At 43.9% G+C, this 13,277-nt stretch overlaps 1 protein-coding gene and 1 long non-coding RNA gene across 2 annotated transcripts in view; one reads left to right on the forward strand and one right to left on the reverse strand.

The window, feature by feature from the left end:
* Positions 1-4,295, reverse strand: part of LOC139031194 (uncharacterized) — a 79,655-nt gene extending 75,360 nt beyond the window's left edge. Inside the window, exons 1-2 of the long non-coding RNA XR_011483583.1 lie at positions 4,096-4,295; positions 1,516-2,030 (exon numbers count right to left, since the gene is read on the reverse strand). This is a non-coding gene — a long non-coding RNA (uncharacterized lncRNA). The remainder of the gene's footprint in view (positions 1-1,515; positions 2,031-4,095) is intronic.
* A 111-nt stretch (positions 4,296-4,406) lies between these two features.
* Positions 4,407-13,277, forward strand: part of CNOT10 (CCR4-NOT transcription complex subunit 10) — a 58,245-nt gene continuing 49,374 nt past the window's right edge. Inside the window, exon 1 of the mRNA XM_020905924.2 lies at positions 4,407-4,574. Coding sequence (XP_020761583.1) covers positions 4,553-4,574 — 22 coding nt within the window. The 5' untranslated portion in view covers positions 4,407-4,552. The remainder of the gene's footprint in view (positions 4,575-13,277) is intronic.

Consider the following 13,277-nt stretch of genomic DNA (forward strand, 5'->3'; position numbering starts at 1 on the left):
AGAACTGATGTCAGCCTGCCAGGTACTGTAATTTATTCTATCATACTATTATATATATATATATATATATCTCAAGTAGGACAGTGAAAATGTTTCCTTGCAAACTTACAGTTCAGTATCAGTTACTTCCTGTTTTTTATCCTTTAAAGACTATTGCAAATCAGTGTAAGGGTTTTTCCAGTAATTACTCACAGCACTTTGTTAACGTTTGCATTTTCTCCAGCCATTTAATAATCTTTGAAGAAATTTTGCTAAGTTCACCATAATATTCGTTGATGGGTGGGATGTGAATGGAAATGTGTGAACTGGAGTTCTGTATTCACTATAGATACAGCCCTTATTTAAAGAAAGTCAATTCCATGCTAAACCTAGGAATGAAAGTGAGGCATTTCCAAATTTTTGCAAAAGTGGATTTTTTTTTTAATATGATGGGAAGAATTGTAACAGTTTATTATTATACCGGAAATGGGCAAGCCTATGTATTCTCAATACTTTACACTTCCCTTTGGAATATACCAAGAAATGCATTTGGAGTTATCGTTGTTTTTCTATCTTTGTAAATTTAGATTCTGGAATTGGGTATGACGGTGTGAAGCGTTGCTCACAAGAGGTCAGAACTCCTTCCTAAAGGTTTTTGAGGCTGAGGAACACATATTTAATCTCCCCTTTATGCCTTGGTTGTAGTTCCTCTCTCCAGGTTAGTGACAAAAAATTTTTTTGGTGGTTTTTGTTTTAGTTGGTGCTCTGAATCTCAGTACCCTTTACTCTGGATTGTCAAATTTTGATAAAATATGTGCCATTTTCTTTGGTAAGAGAAAGCAGGTCTTCACGTCTGCCAGAACACAATTTATATATTGGCTCCATTAAACTTCTGAAAAACTTAAAAAAAAAAAAAAGAAAAGAAAAGAAAATGTGGCGAACATTGACACTGGCCAAATCCGAGTGGTAAATAAACATCATAGCATATTCTGTACTTCCCTATGTTCTAAAATCTCTCATCATCATGATAAAATTTTAATTACTCAATTTTTCCATATTTATAGTTGCAATAATCTTCCAGAATTCATGTTTCAGAGAGTAATAAAAATACATTTAACATATTTTTTCTTCACTTGTAAATTGAAAATGTCCTTAAGCAAAAGAAACCACTGAGTCACTAAAAAAAATTCTACCTAGGCAGTCTGACACAGAATCAGATATTGGTAATGTTGGTACAACTTTGTGAATATACTAAAAACCATGAAATTGTACACTTTATTGGGTTGGCCAAAAAGTTTGTTCAGTTAATAATGCATTGTTCAATAAGGGTCTTGGTGAGAATAAAAATGTGCCTTTTTTACTCAAACTAAGTGAACTTTTTGGCCGATCCAATAAAAGGGTAAATTGCATGGTATGTGCTTATATCTCAGTTTTAAAAATTAGATACCCAAAAACAATGACTTCTTATTTTTCACGCTTCTGGGGGTTGACTGAGCAGTTTTTCTGCTTCATATGATGGGAGCTAGGATCACTCACCTGACTGCATTGACCTGGCAGCTGGTCTGGGTTGAAAGGTTCAAGAAGGCTTCACTGTTATGTCAGGAACCTCGGTGCTGGCTGTCAGTTGGGGCATCTTGGATCTCCTTCCCATAGTCTTTAGCAGGACAGCCTCGCAGGATGGCAGGTGAGTACAAGAGAGGAAAAGTGGACGCTGCCATGCCTTTCAAGGGCTAGAGCCAAAATTGGCTCAGGATCACTTCTGCATTCGGTTGGTCCAAACAAGTCTCAGCTTATCTTCCAAGCGGGGGGAAGAGCAGCACATGTCTATTGGGATGGGAGGAACTGCTGGCAACCAGCCTTGGAGACAGGCTTCCACAAGTGACAAGGAGCACACAGGTTTGAGGCACTGTGGGTACACAATCATACCATCACTCACTGGACGTGAACTGACTCGTCATGCTGGTGACACAGCAGAGACCACTGGCATTCTCCATCTCCCACTTCTGAATTAACTCTTCTCCCTCTCTGTAAATGAGGGAGAGCTGCCAATACTGAAAGATGAGAAAAGAGACCCGAGATGTCTTCGATACAGGCAAATTCCAGAAACTTTAAAGCTGAATACAGAGGTTAAGATAACAGTTGCTTATAGTCTTGTTACTTGGGAAAGTGGGTTAACATCTGGGCCTCATTTTCCTGATCTGTGAAATGGATAAGGACCCACAGTGGGGAGCAAGTGAAAACTGGCTCTGCTGACAAGCCTGGAGACTAAGAAAGTGAGACACAATTCTGCTAGCAGAACACTCCCAGCTGGACATACACAGCTCTCACAGGATATGAACATGTTCAGAGAAGCTTACACCATGATTGTTGCGGCAACAAGACAGAAACAAAGCCCTCCACAAGAGCAACAATGATGGAACACCTCCTTCTGACATGAGTGATGCTGCCCCTTGACCAAGGATAACTCCAGCGTTGCTCTAATCCTCCTGCTTCCTGGTTAAAAACTAAGACACTGGAACTCTTGATTGTCTGCTTCCTGAATGCATCTAATTCCAAACTGCCAACCCACCAACTTCCCTAATCCCTCTTTAAAATCATCCAGCAAGTGCCCAAATTCTATCAATTTCCTGCTAATCCCGTTTTTATTGAGAGGCTCCTCACAGCAGCAAGATCAATAAACACTTCAGGTGTCTTTTTATGTGGGTTCTAACATACTCATCAAAAGACATACTAGAATATTCATATTGGCCTTATTAGGCATAGACAAAATACCCAACTAACCAGCAATAAATGAATACCTCAATTATGATACATTTGCATAATGGTACATTACATTAACAGTGAGAAACTAACTTCGCTCAACAACATGGATGAATCTTGTAAGCTGGAGCAAAAGAAGCCAGATTCTCAAGAAAATGTGCTGTGATCCACTCTTATTAAGTTTGAAAACAGGTGAATAATCAATGGTGTTAGCCATCAGTTAGGAATCACCCTCGTTGGAGGGATGGGAGGAGGCACGAGGGGGCTTGCGCAGATGGGTAGTGTCATCATTTCTCTGGGTGCTGGCTATGTGGATATGATGAAATGATGAAAATTCAAAAAACAGTGTTTATGCTTTGTGTACTTCTCTGTGTATATGTTAATATGAATTAGAAGGGTTTTTTTTTTTAATGGGCAACCGTGTTAAAGGGACATGGAGTAAACCTGAAAAAGCTCCCAATTAACAAAGCTGAAACAATTTGAGCAACAAAATAATGTAGTATTTGGTTATAACCACAATATAAAATAAATGTGCATGTGAAGAGAATGTGGTTTATATAAACAATGGAATACTATCCAGCCATTAAAAAGAATGAAATAACGCCATTTGCAGCAACATGAATGGCTAGCCACTTTTGTAGTCTTTCTCCCTAAAACCTATTACCCTAGTCTCACCATGAAAAAAATGTATAGACCCAAATCCAGGTCCATTCTTCAAAAGTCCTGACGAGTACTCTTCAAAGCTGTCAGTCATCAAGAACAAGGAAAATCTGAGAAGCATCACAGTCAAGAACAGCCTAAGGAGGGAACTCCCTGGCGGTCCAGCGATTAGGAATCGGATGCCCGCCTAGGTTAGATACCTGGTGAGGGAAACTAACATCGCACAAGCCGCGGGAATTAGTCAAAAAAAAAGCCTAAGAATACATGAATAAATTTAATCTGGCGTCTTGGACAAGATCCTGGAACAGAAAAGGGACACTAGCTGAAAAGAAAAGTTTTTAAAATTTTTAAAACACTGAATTTAGTTAATAATAATATACCAACCGAGGTGGTTTCTCATATGTGACAGACGTACCTCAGTAGGGTATGTCTCGAAAAATTATTCAAGCTCCTCACAAGGTGAGGAGTACACAAGAGCTCCAAGTATCATCTGCAATTTTTCTGTAAATCTAAAACTTCTAAAATAAAATGTTTTATTTTGCTTTCAAACACGGACCCGCAACTGTGCCTGCTCACAAAGCTGTGAGAAATTACTACAGGTCTACAAGCCAAGTGCAAGGCTCAATGCTTAACACATAGATATTAAGTGTAGTTGTGGTTTCACGTGAAACTAGGGACAAGAATTCGCATACTTACCAATAGCTACCAGTATAAGCACAAGGGACCCTGTTCAGCCCAGCCCGTCCCGCACAGGCGCAGACGCGCGAGCGGGCGCACGCCGGCCGGCGCGCTCACGCCGTGGGGGCGGGGCACCGAGGACGCTGGCGTAGGGCGGGGCCAGGCGCAGTTCCCACGCCGGCCGCGGCGCCCGGAAGTAATGTGTCAGGGGACTCCGCGGGGCGGAAGCCGCGTGTAAGTGGAGGTAGTGGCGCCGCCGGGGCAGGGGACGCTGCAGTAGCTGTTGCTAGACGACGCGAACTAGCCTTCGTCACTTCCTTCGCCCGCCGTCTGCCCACTGCCCAGGCCGGAACCCAGGGGCCCGGAGCCGGGGTGGGCGCAGACTCGTCCTCCGACGTCCAGGACAGCAGCCAGCTGGGCAGCTGGAGTGAAGGCCACGCCACCTGCAGGGAAGAATCCGAGCCGAGGCGGGAAGATGGCTGCAGACAAGCCTGCAGGTGAGGCGCCCGCGCCCGCGCGCTGGAGCGGCGGGAGCGGGCAAACCCTGCGCTGCTGCCGCGGGGCCCCAGGTGGGGACTTCGGGGCTACTCCCTTTGGGGCGTGCATTTCTCTCCCTTAGACCCTCCCTCGGCCGCCGCTAATGTAAGTCTTTGGGCCCCAGGTTCAGTAGTTTCTTACCAAGTGCAACATGAAGCCACTTCTGGTCGCCTTTGCCTTGCTCTTTGGAATATCTCTGGTTTAAAAAGCATGAATCCAGATGGCCGTTTCACAGACTTTTCGACTTCCCTCTGAGGAAGGCAGAGCAAGGAAACTTCACCCCGGAGACGCAGCTGCCGTGATGCCCGTGGCTCAGGCTACGACGCTTGACCTGGGGGGCTTCGGCCACACCAGGCTGCCTGTGGTCAGCGACGTCCTATGTAATTAACTTTGTGAAAATCACTTATTGAAATAGACATAACATTATCGTGTCTCACTTCGGTCTGTGCTCTCTAAAAGTGAGAGTGAAGTCGCTCAGTCTTGTCCGACTCTTTGTGACCCCATGGACTAACGTAGCCCACCAGGCTCCTCCATCCATGGGATTCTCCAGGCAAGAATACTGGAGTGGATTGCCGTTTCCTTCTCCAGGGGATTTTTCCAACCCAGGGATCGAACCCGGTTCTCCCGCATTGCGGGCAGACGCTTTAACCTCTGAGCCACCAGGGAAGTCTCTGTGCTCTTTAGTGTCTTGGTATTTAGAACCTTTTTCTCCTTAGTTCATCAAGGTTAACTAATCTCGAGGGTTTTGTTTATGGATTACTACTCCATTCCTAGAATCTTCTCCATTGAGGAATATAAAATTCTTTCCTGCCCACCTCTGGGACAATCTTGGTACCTGTTTCCTGTAAGAAAATACTGTTCTCTGTGGCATCCATCCACGTTTTGTTGGAAGGCGCTTAAATTACAGGTTTTAGGAGTGGTCAACACAGACTTTTTACAATAAAATATATATATTTTTTAAGAAGGAAAAGAAAATGTGCTCCAGGATTTTTTAATTAAATCCTGATCTCAATAATTGACAAACTGGATTTGAAATTAAAGTGAGTCAATCCTGATACATGCATGTGTGCTCAGGTGCGGACTCTTTTCAACCCCATGGACTGTAGCCCGTCAGGCTTCTCTGTCCATGAAATTTTCCAGGCAAGAACAGTGGAGTGGGCTGCCATTTTCTACTTCAGGGGACCGTCCAGATCCTAATACAGGTACAGATAAGTAAAATCGTTAGAGCATCTCTTCAGTAATCTAAGAAAAACAAGAGAAAAGATCTAGAAAGTGGGGCTAAGCATTTAGAGCGCGCTAGAGAACTTTAGGTAGGCTGGTCAGGAAAAGCCTCTCATGAGGTGATATTTGAGCCGACACCCCAGTGAAATGGAGTGAGCCTTATGGAATGGGGAGGGTTGGGTTGAGAGAAAGTTCCACACAGGGAATAAGCTTGACCTGTCCATGTCTGGACCAAGGGAACCAGCATGTTGTTGTTGATCAGTTGCTAAGTCACATCCTGCTCTTTGTGATTCCATGGATGGTTGCCTGCCAGGCTCCTCTGTCCTTCACTCTCTCCCAGAGTTTGCTAAGATTCTTGTCCGTTGACTCCGTGATGCTGTCTAACCCTTTCATCCTCTGCTGCCCCCTTCTCCTTTTGCTTTCAATCTTTCCCAACATCAGAGTCTTTTCCAGTGAGTCCACTCTTCACATCAGGTGGCCAAAGTATTGGAGTTTCAGCAACAGTTCGCCAGTGACTATTCAGTCTTAATTTCCTTTAGGATTGACTGGTTTGAATTCTCTGCAGTCCAGGGGCCTCTCAAGAGTCTTCTCCAGCACCACAGTTTGAAAGCGTGAATTCTTCAGCTCTCAGCCTGCTTTATGGTCCAGCTGTCACATCCCTACTAGAAAAACCATGACTACTAGAAAAACCATAGCTTTGACTATACATACCAGTCTATCAATGCTTCCACTTTTCCCCCTTCTATTTGCTGTGAAGTGATGGGACCAGATGCCATGATCTTAATTTTTTGAATGTTGAATTTCAAGCCAGGGTTTTCACTCTCCTATTTCACCCTCATCAGGCGGCTCTTTCGCTCCTCTTTGCTTTCTGCCATTAGAGTGGCATCATCTGCGTATCTGAGGTTGTTGCTACTTCTTCCAACAGTCTTGATTCCAGCTTGTTATTTCATCCAGCCCAGCATTTCACACGGTGAACTTTGCATAGAAGTTAAATAACCAAGGTGACAATATACAGCCTTTTTGGACTCCTTTCCTAATTTTGCATGTCAGTTGTTCCACATCCAGTTCTAACTGTTGCTTTTTGAGCCACATACAAGTTTCTCAGGAGACAGTTGAGGTGGTCTGGTAATCCCATCTCTTTAAGAGTTTTCCACAATTTGTTGTGATCCCCACAGTCAAAGACTTTACTGTAGTCAGTGAAGCAGAAGTTTTTCTGGAACTCCCTTGCTTCTTCCATGTTCCAAAGAACAGTGACAATTCCATCTCTGGTTCCTCTGCCCCTTCGAAATCCAGCTTGTACATCTGGAAGTTCTCAGTTCAGGTGCTGTTGAAGCCTAGCTTGAAGGATTTTGAGTATTACCTTACTAACATGAAATGAGTGCAATTGTACAGTAGTTTGAACATTCCTTGGCATTGCCTTTCTTTGGAATTGGAATGAAAACTGACCTTTTCCACTTCTGTGGCCACTGCTAAGTTTTCCAAATTTGCTGACATATTGAGTGCAGCACTTTCACAGCATCATCTTTCAGGATTTGAAATAGCTCAGCTGGAATTCCATCACCTCCATTAGCTTGGTTTGTAGTGATGCTTCCTTCCTAAGGCCCACTTGACTTCACCTTCCAGGATGTCTGGCTCTAGGTGAGTGACCACACCATTGTAGTTATCTTAGTCATTATGACCTTTTTTGTATAGTTCTTCTATGTATTCTTGCCACCTCTTCTTAATCTCTTCTGCTTCTGTTAGGTCCATACCATTTCTGTCCTTTATCATGCCAATCCTTGCATGAGATGTTCCCTTGATATCTGTAATTTTCTTGAAGAGATCTCTAGTCTTTCCCATTCTGTTGTTTTCCTCTATTTCTTTGCATTGGTCACTTAAGGCCTTCTTGTCCCTCCTTGCTATTCTCTGGAACTCTGCATTCAGTTGGGTATATGTTTCCCTTTGTCCCTTGCCTTTCATTTCTCTTCTTTCCTCAGCCATTTAGAAAGCCTCCTCAGACAGCTACTTTGCCTTATTGCATTTGTTTTTCTTTGGGATGGTTTTGTTCACTGCCTTCTGTACAGTGTTACAAACCTCTGTCCATAATTCTTCAGGCACTCCAGATCTAATCCCTTGAATCTATTCATTTCCTCCATTGTATAAGGGGTTTGATTTAGGTCATATGTGAAAGGCCTGGTGGTTTTATCTGCTCTCTTCAGTTTAAGCCTGAATTTTGCAGTAAGGAGCTCATGATCTGAACCACGTTCAGCCCCAAGTCTTGTTTTTGCTGACTGTATACAGAGTCTGCATCATTGGCTGCAAAGAACATAATCAGTCTGATTTCGCCATTGATCATCTGGTGATGTTCATGTGTAGAGTCGTCTCCTGGGTTGTCGGAAGAGGGTGTTTGATATGACCAGCATGTTCTCTCGACAGAACTCTGTTAGCCTTTGCCCTCCTTCATTTTTACTCTGTGGCCAAACTTGCCTGTTATTCTGGGTTTGTCTTGACTTCCTACTTTTGCATGCCAATCCCCTATGATGAAAAGGACATCTTTTTTTTTTTTTTTTTTTGATGTTCGTTCTAGAAGCTCCTCTGTCCTTGGAAATCTCTTGGCAAGAATACTGGAGTGGGTAGCCATTCCCTTCTTCAGGGGATCTTCCTGACCCAGGGATCAGTCCCGGGTCTCCTGCACTGCAGGCAGATTCTCTACCATCTCAGCCACCTGGGGAGCCCATAGGTCTTCATAGAACTGGTCAGCTTCAGCTTCTTCAGCATCAATGGTTGGGGCATAGACTCGAGTTACTATGATGTTGAATAGTTTGCCTTGGATACGAACTGAGATTACTTCGTTGTTTTTGAGATTGCACCCAAGTAATGCATTTTGGACTCTTGTTGACCATGAGGGCTTCTCAGTTTCTTCTGAGGGATTCTTGCCCACAGTGGTAGATGGTCATCTGAATTAAAGTCATCCATTCCCGTCCGTTTTAGTTCACTGATTCCTAGGATGTTGATGTTCACTCTTGCCATCTCCTGCTTGACCTCGTTCAGTTTATCTTGATGGACCTAACATTCCAGGTTCCTATGCAGACTTTACAACCACACACATCCATAGCTGAGTGTTGTTTCCATGTTGGCTCAGCCACTTCATTCTTTCTGGAGCTATTGGTAATTGCCCTCTGTTCTTCCCCAGTAGAATATAGGACCCCTTCCCACCTGGGGGGCTCATCTTCCAGTGTCATATCTTTTTGCCTTTCGTACAGGTACTCCTGTCCTTGGGTTCTCCAGGCAAGAATACTGGAATGGATTGCCATTTCCTCCTCCAGTGGACCACATCTTGTCAGAGCTCTTCACTGTAACTCATCGTCTTTGGTGGCCCTGCATGGCGTGGCTTATAGCTTCATTGAGTTACAAAGCCCCTTTGCCACAGGAAGACTGTGATCCATGAAGGGGAAAGCTGACCAGCATATCCCTTCTCCATTTAGGACATTGTCTCTCCCCCAGGTTTACCATTCCTACTTGTCCATATCAGTGCACTTGCTTGGAATGACCTTTTTAGCTCTGAAATGTATCTAGTTTTCAAGTCTTAACCTCCATTATTCTTCTACTTAATCATTATTTGGTTCACCAGAATTGAGTGCCAAGCCCTGCCTTTGATGTTGAAGAAATGGATGTGACACAGTCCCTGCTTTTGATGATCTCCTCTTCAGTCTGTTAGAGACAGCCCTGAAATAGTGACACTCCCGTTTGGGAAGAGCTATGTAATATGTGTCACAGAAAAATACGGTTTAGAATGATTTAGGACCTGTTGCTTTGATTGGTTTAAGCTTATAGCCCACCCTGTAGGAAGCTTCCTGCCTGGATAATCAGGTTGACTTTGTATTAAGTAAGTAAGGATAGATTTAAATAAAACAACACTGGAAGCCCAGAAACTGAAACCAGATAATGTTGTGGTATTCAGTTCAGTTCAGTCGCTCAGTCGTGTCCAACTCCTTGCAACCCCATGAATTGCAGCACGCCAGGCCTCCCTGTCCATCACCAACTCCCGGAGTTTACTCAAACTCATGTACATCGAGGCGGTGATGCCATCCAGCCATCTCATCTTCTGTCGTCCCCTTCTCCTCCTGCCCCCAACCCCTCCTAAGCATCAGGGTCTTTTCCAGTGAGTCAGCTCTTCACATGAGGTGGCCAAAGTATTGGAGTTTCAGCTTCAGTGTCAGTCCTTCCAATGAACATTCAGGACTGATCTCCTTTAGGATGGACTGGTTAGATCTCCTTCCAGTCCAAGGGACTCTCAAGAGTTTTCTCCATCACCACAGTTCAAAAGCATCAAATTTTCAGCACTCAGCTTTCTTCACAGTCCAACTCTCACATCCATACATGACCACTGGATAAACCATAGCCTTGACTAGATGGACTTTTGTTGGCAAAGTAATGCCTCTGCTTTTTAATATGCTATCTAGGTTGGTCATAACTTTCCTTCCAAGGAGTAAGCGTCTTTTAATTTCATGACTGCAATCATCATCTGCAGTGATTTTGGAGCCCGAAAAAATAAAGTCTGACACTGTTTCCCCATCTATTTGCCATGAAGTGATGGGACCAGATGCCATGATCTTAGTTTTCTGAATGTTGAGCTTTAAGCCAACTTTTTCACTCTCCTCTTTCACTTTCATCAAGAGGCTCTTTAGTTCCTCTGCACTTTCTGCCATAAGGGTGGTGTCATCTGCATATCTGAGGTTATTGATATTTCTCCCGGCAATCTTGATTCCAGCTTGTGCTTCCTCCAGCCCAGAGTTTCTCATGATGTACTCTGCGTATAAGTTAAATCAGCAGGGTGACAACATACAGCCTTGACGTACCCGTTTTCCTATTTGGAACCAGTCTGTTGTTCCATGTCCAGTTCTAACTGTTGCTTCCCCACCTGCATATAGTTTCTCAAGAGGCAGGTCAGGTGGTCTGGTATTCCCATCTCCTTCAGTAAATATTCACCGGTTTAGCCTACACTGCCAGGCACTGCAAAGTCTTTGTCCTCGTGGAGCTTGTAATATACGTGAAAGGCAGAAAAATATGTAAACAAAGTAAGAAATAATTAGGATTTCAAGCTGTGATAAATTGTGACGAGAGACTTTCCTAGGGATTCAGTGGTTAAGAATCCACGCTTCCTCTACAGGGAGTGTGGGTTCCATCCTTGGCCAGGGAACTGAGATCTCACATAATGCATGGTGTGGTCCCCCCAAAAAAAAATGTGAAGAGAAAATAAGAGGATAGAGGATAACCGTGAGCAGGGATCCTACTTTAAGTGGATTGATGAGAGGAGGAAGGGCTCTTTTAGAGATGACATTCGAACAAAGACCCTAAGATAAAGAGCCAGCCGGCCGAATGGGGGAAGAAGGATACAGGTGGGAGGAGTATCCACCGTGCAGACCCCTTGGACAGCAGGAAGACCCCCTGGAGCATAAGCACCATGAGGACAAGCACGTTGGTCTCTTTAGTCATGTGCTACCTCCAGCTCCTAGACCAGCAGCTGGTGTATCAAAGCACTCAACATGTTCATAGCCTAGTAAGCGGAGGACGCATGGCAAGAGGCCAAGTTAGAATTGTGGCAGAGGCCAGCTTCTTCCAGCCTTATAGAGGCCATGGAAGAAGGTGGAATTTCTTTCTAACTAAAGAGGAGCCTTAGAGATTTCAGCAGGGGCCTCCAGAATCTTTTAATGGCAGCGTGTGAGATCTAGTTCCCTGACCAGAAAGAGAACTCGGGCACCCTGCCTTGAGAGCGCGAAGTCTCAGCCACTAGTCCGTGAGTTCATGTTTTAAGTGATCCAGGTAAGAAATGATGAAGAGTTAGGAGCCTGGGGTGTGACATCAGACAGCCTAGGTTCATCCTGCTTGTGCCACTTATTTGTGTGACCTTGGGCAGATTTTATTTTATTTTTTTTTTTTCCCATTTATTTTTATTAGTTGGAGGCTAATCACTCTACAGCATTGCAGTGGTTTTTGTCATACATTGAATCAGCCATGGATTTACATGTATTCCCCATCCCGGTCCCCCCTCCCACCTCCCTCTCCACCCCTTGGGCAGATTTTAAGAAACCATTTTTTTAAGCCTCAGTTTTCCTGTGTGGCGAAAGAATGATAATATCTACCTCACAGTTTTGGAAAGAGGTTAAATGGGCTCAACGTAGGCCCTGGTTTTTAAAAATGCTGACCAGTATTACTTTAGGGTAGGGGTTGATGGAGAAGAGAGGCAGGTGTGAGAATTGTTGAAGGAGTGAAATTGACAGAACTTGTAGATGATTGGGAATGCTTGGTGAGCATGAAGCCTTGCTCCTTGAAAAAGGTTCTAAATTAAACCCGTTTCTTCATTTGTAAAATGGGGCCCTAATAGTCTCAATTTATTCCTAGTAGCTTCCTGATTCATTTACCTCACCTGGTTATAGCTTGTGAAGATCAGCTGAGGTGAGGTGTGTGTTTGTTGATTATGTGAAAAAGGGAAAGACGACCAGATGAGTAATAGGAAGTGAGGAGAAGAGTATTTAAAGATGGTTTTGAAATCTGGAGCCAGGATGACTGTAAAAGTGTCAAGAAGACATGAATGGATCTGGTGACTGTCATATACAGTGAAGTAAGTCAGAAGGAAAAAGACAGATATCATGTATTAACGCAGATATGTGCAATCTGAAAACATTGTGGTATAGACGATCTTATTTGCAAAGTAGAAATAGACACACAGACATAGAGAACCAAAATATGGACACCAAGGGGAAAGGAGGAATGTGGGATGAACTGGGGGACTGGGGTTGACATATATATTCCTACTGATACTCTGTATAAGAAGATCCCTGTAAGAAGAGGAACCTGCTCTCCAGGCAGGGAACTGTGCTCTGCTCTGCGGTGACCTGCATGGGGAGGCAGCCCCAAAACGAGGGGACATGTGTACACATGCAACTGACCCGCTTTGCTGGACAGCAGAAACTAGCAACATTGGAAAGCAGCTATACTCCAGGAATTTTTTTTTAAATGGCAGGAAGAACAAACAAAATTAGAGAACTTGAAGCCAAGGCTACTTTTATTTAAAACACCCCAACATTTTGATTGTTATTAAGTATATAAGGAAAAAAATATGAAGTCCTCTATCACTTCTGCCCAATCTCACTCTCCAAGTAACTGAGTTTGTGTGTTCTTCCAGACTGTCCAAGCTCACATCAGATATATGTTCATACACACACACACACACACACACACACACACACACACACAGACTCTCACACGTGTCCGACTCTTTGCAACCCCGTGGACTGTAGCCCACCAGGCTTCTCTGTCCATGGAATTCTCCAGGCAAGAATACTGGAGTGGGTTGTCACCCCTTCTCCAGGAGATCTTCCCCACCCAGGGATTGAACCCCAGTCTCCCGCATTGCAGGCAGATTCTTTACCACTTGAGCCACCAGGGGAAACCATGTATAT

The sequence above is a fragment of the Odocoileus virginianus genome, chromosome 26 (assembly GCF_023699985.2).
Source record: "Odocoileus virginianus isolate 20LAN1187 ecotype Illinois chromosome 26, Ovbor_1.2, whole genome shotgun sequence".
Lineage (NCBI taxonomy): Eukaryota > Metazoa > Chordata > Mammalia > Artiodactyla > Cervidae > Odocoileus > Odocoileus virginianus.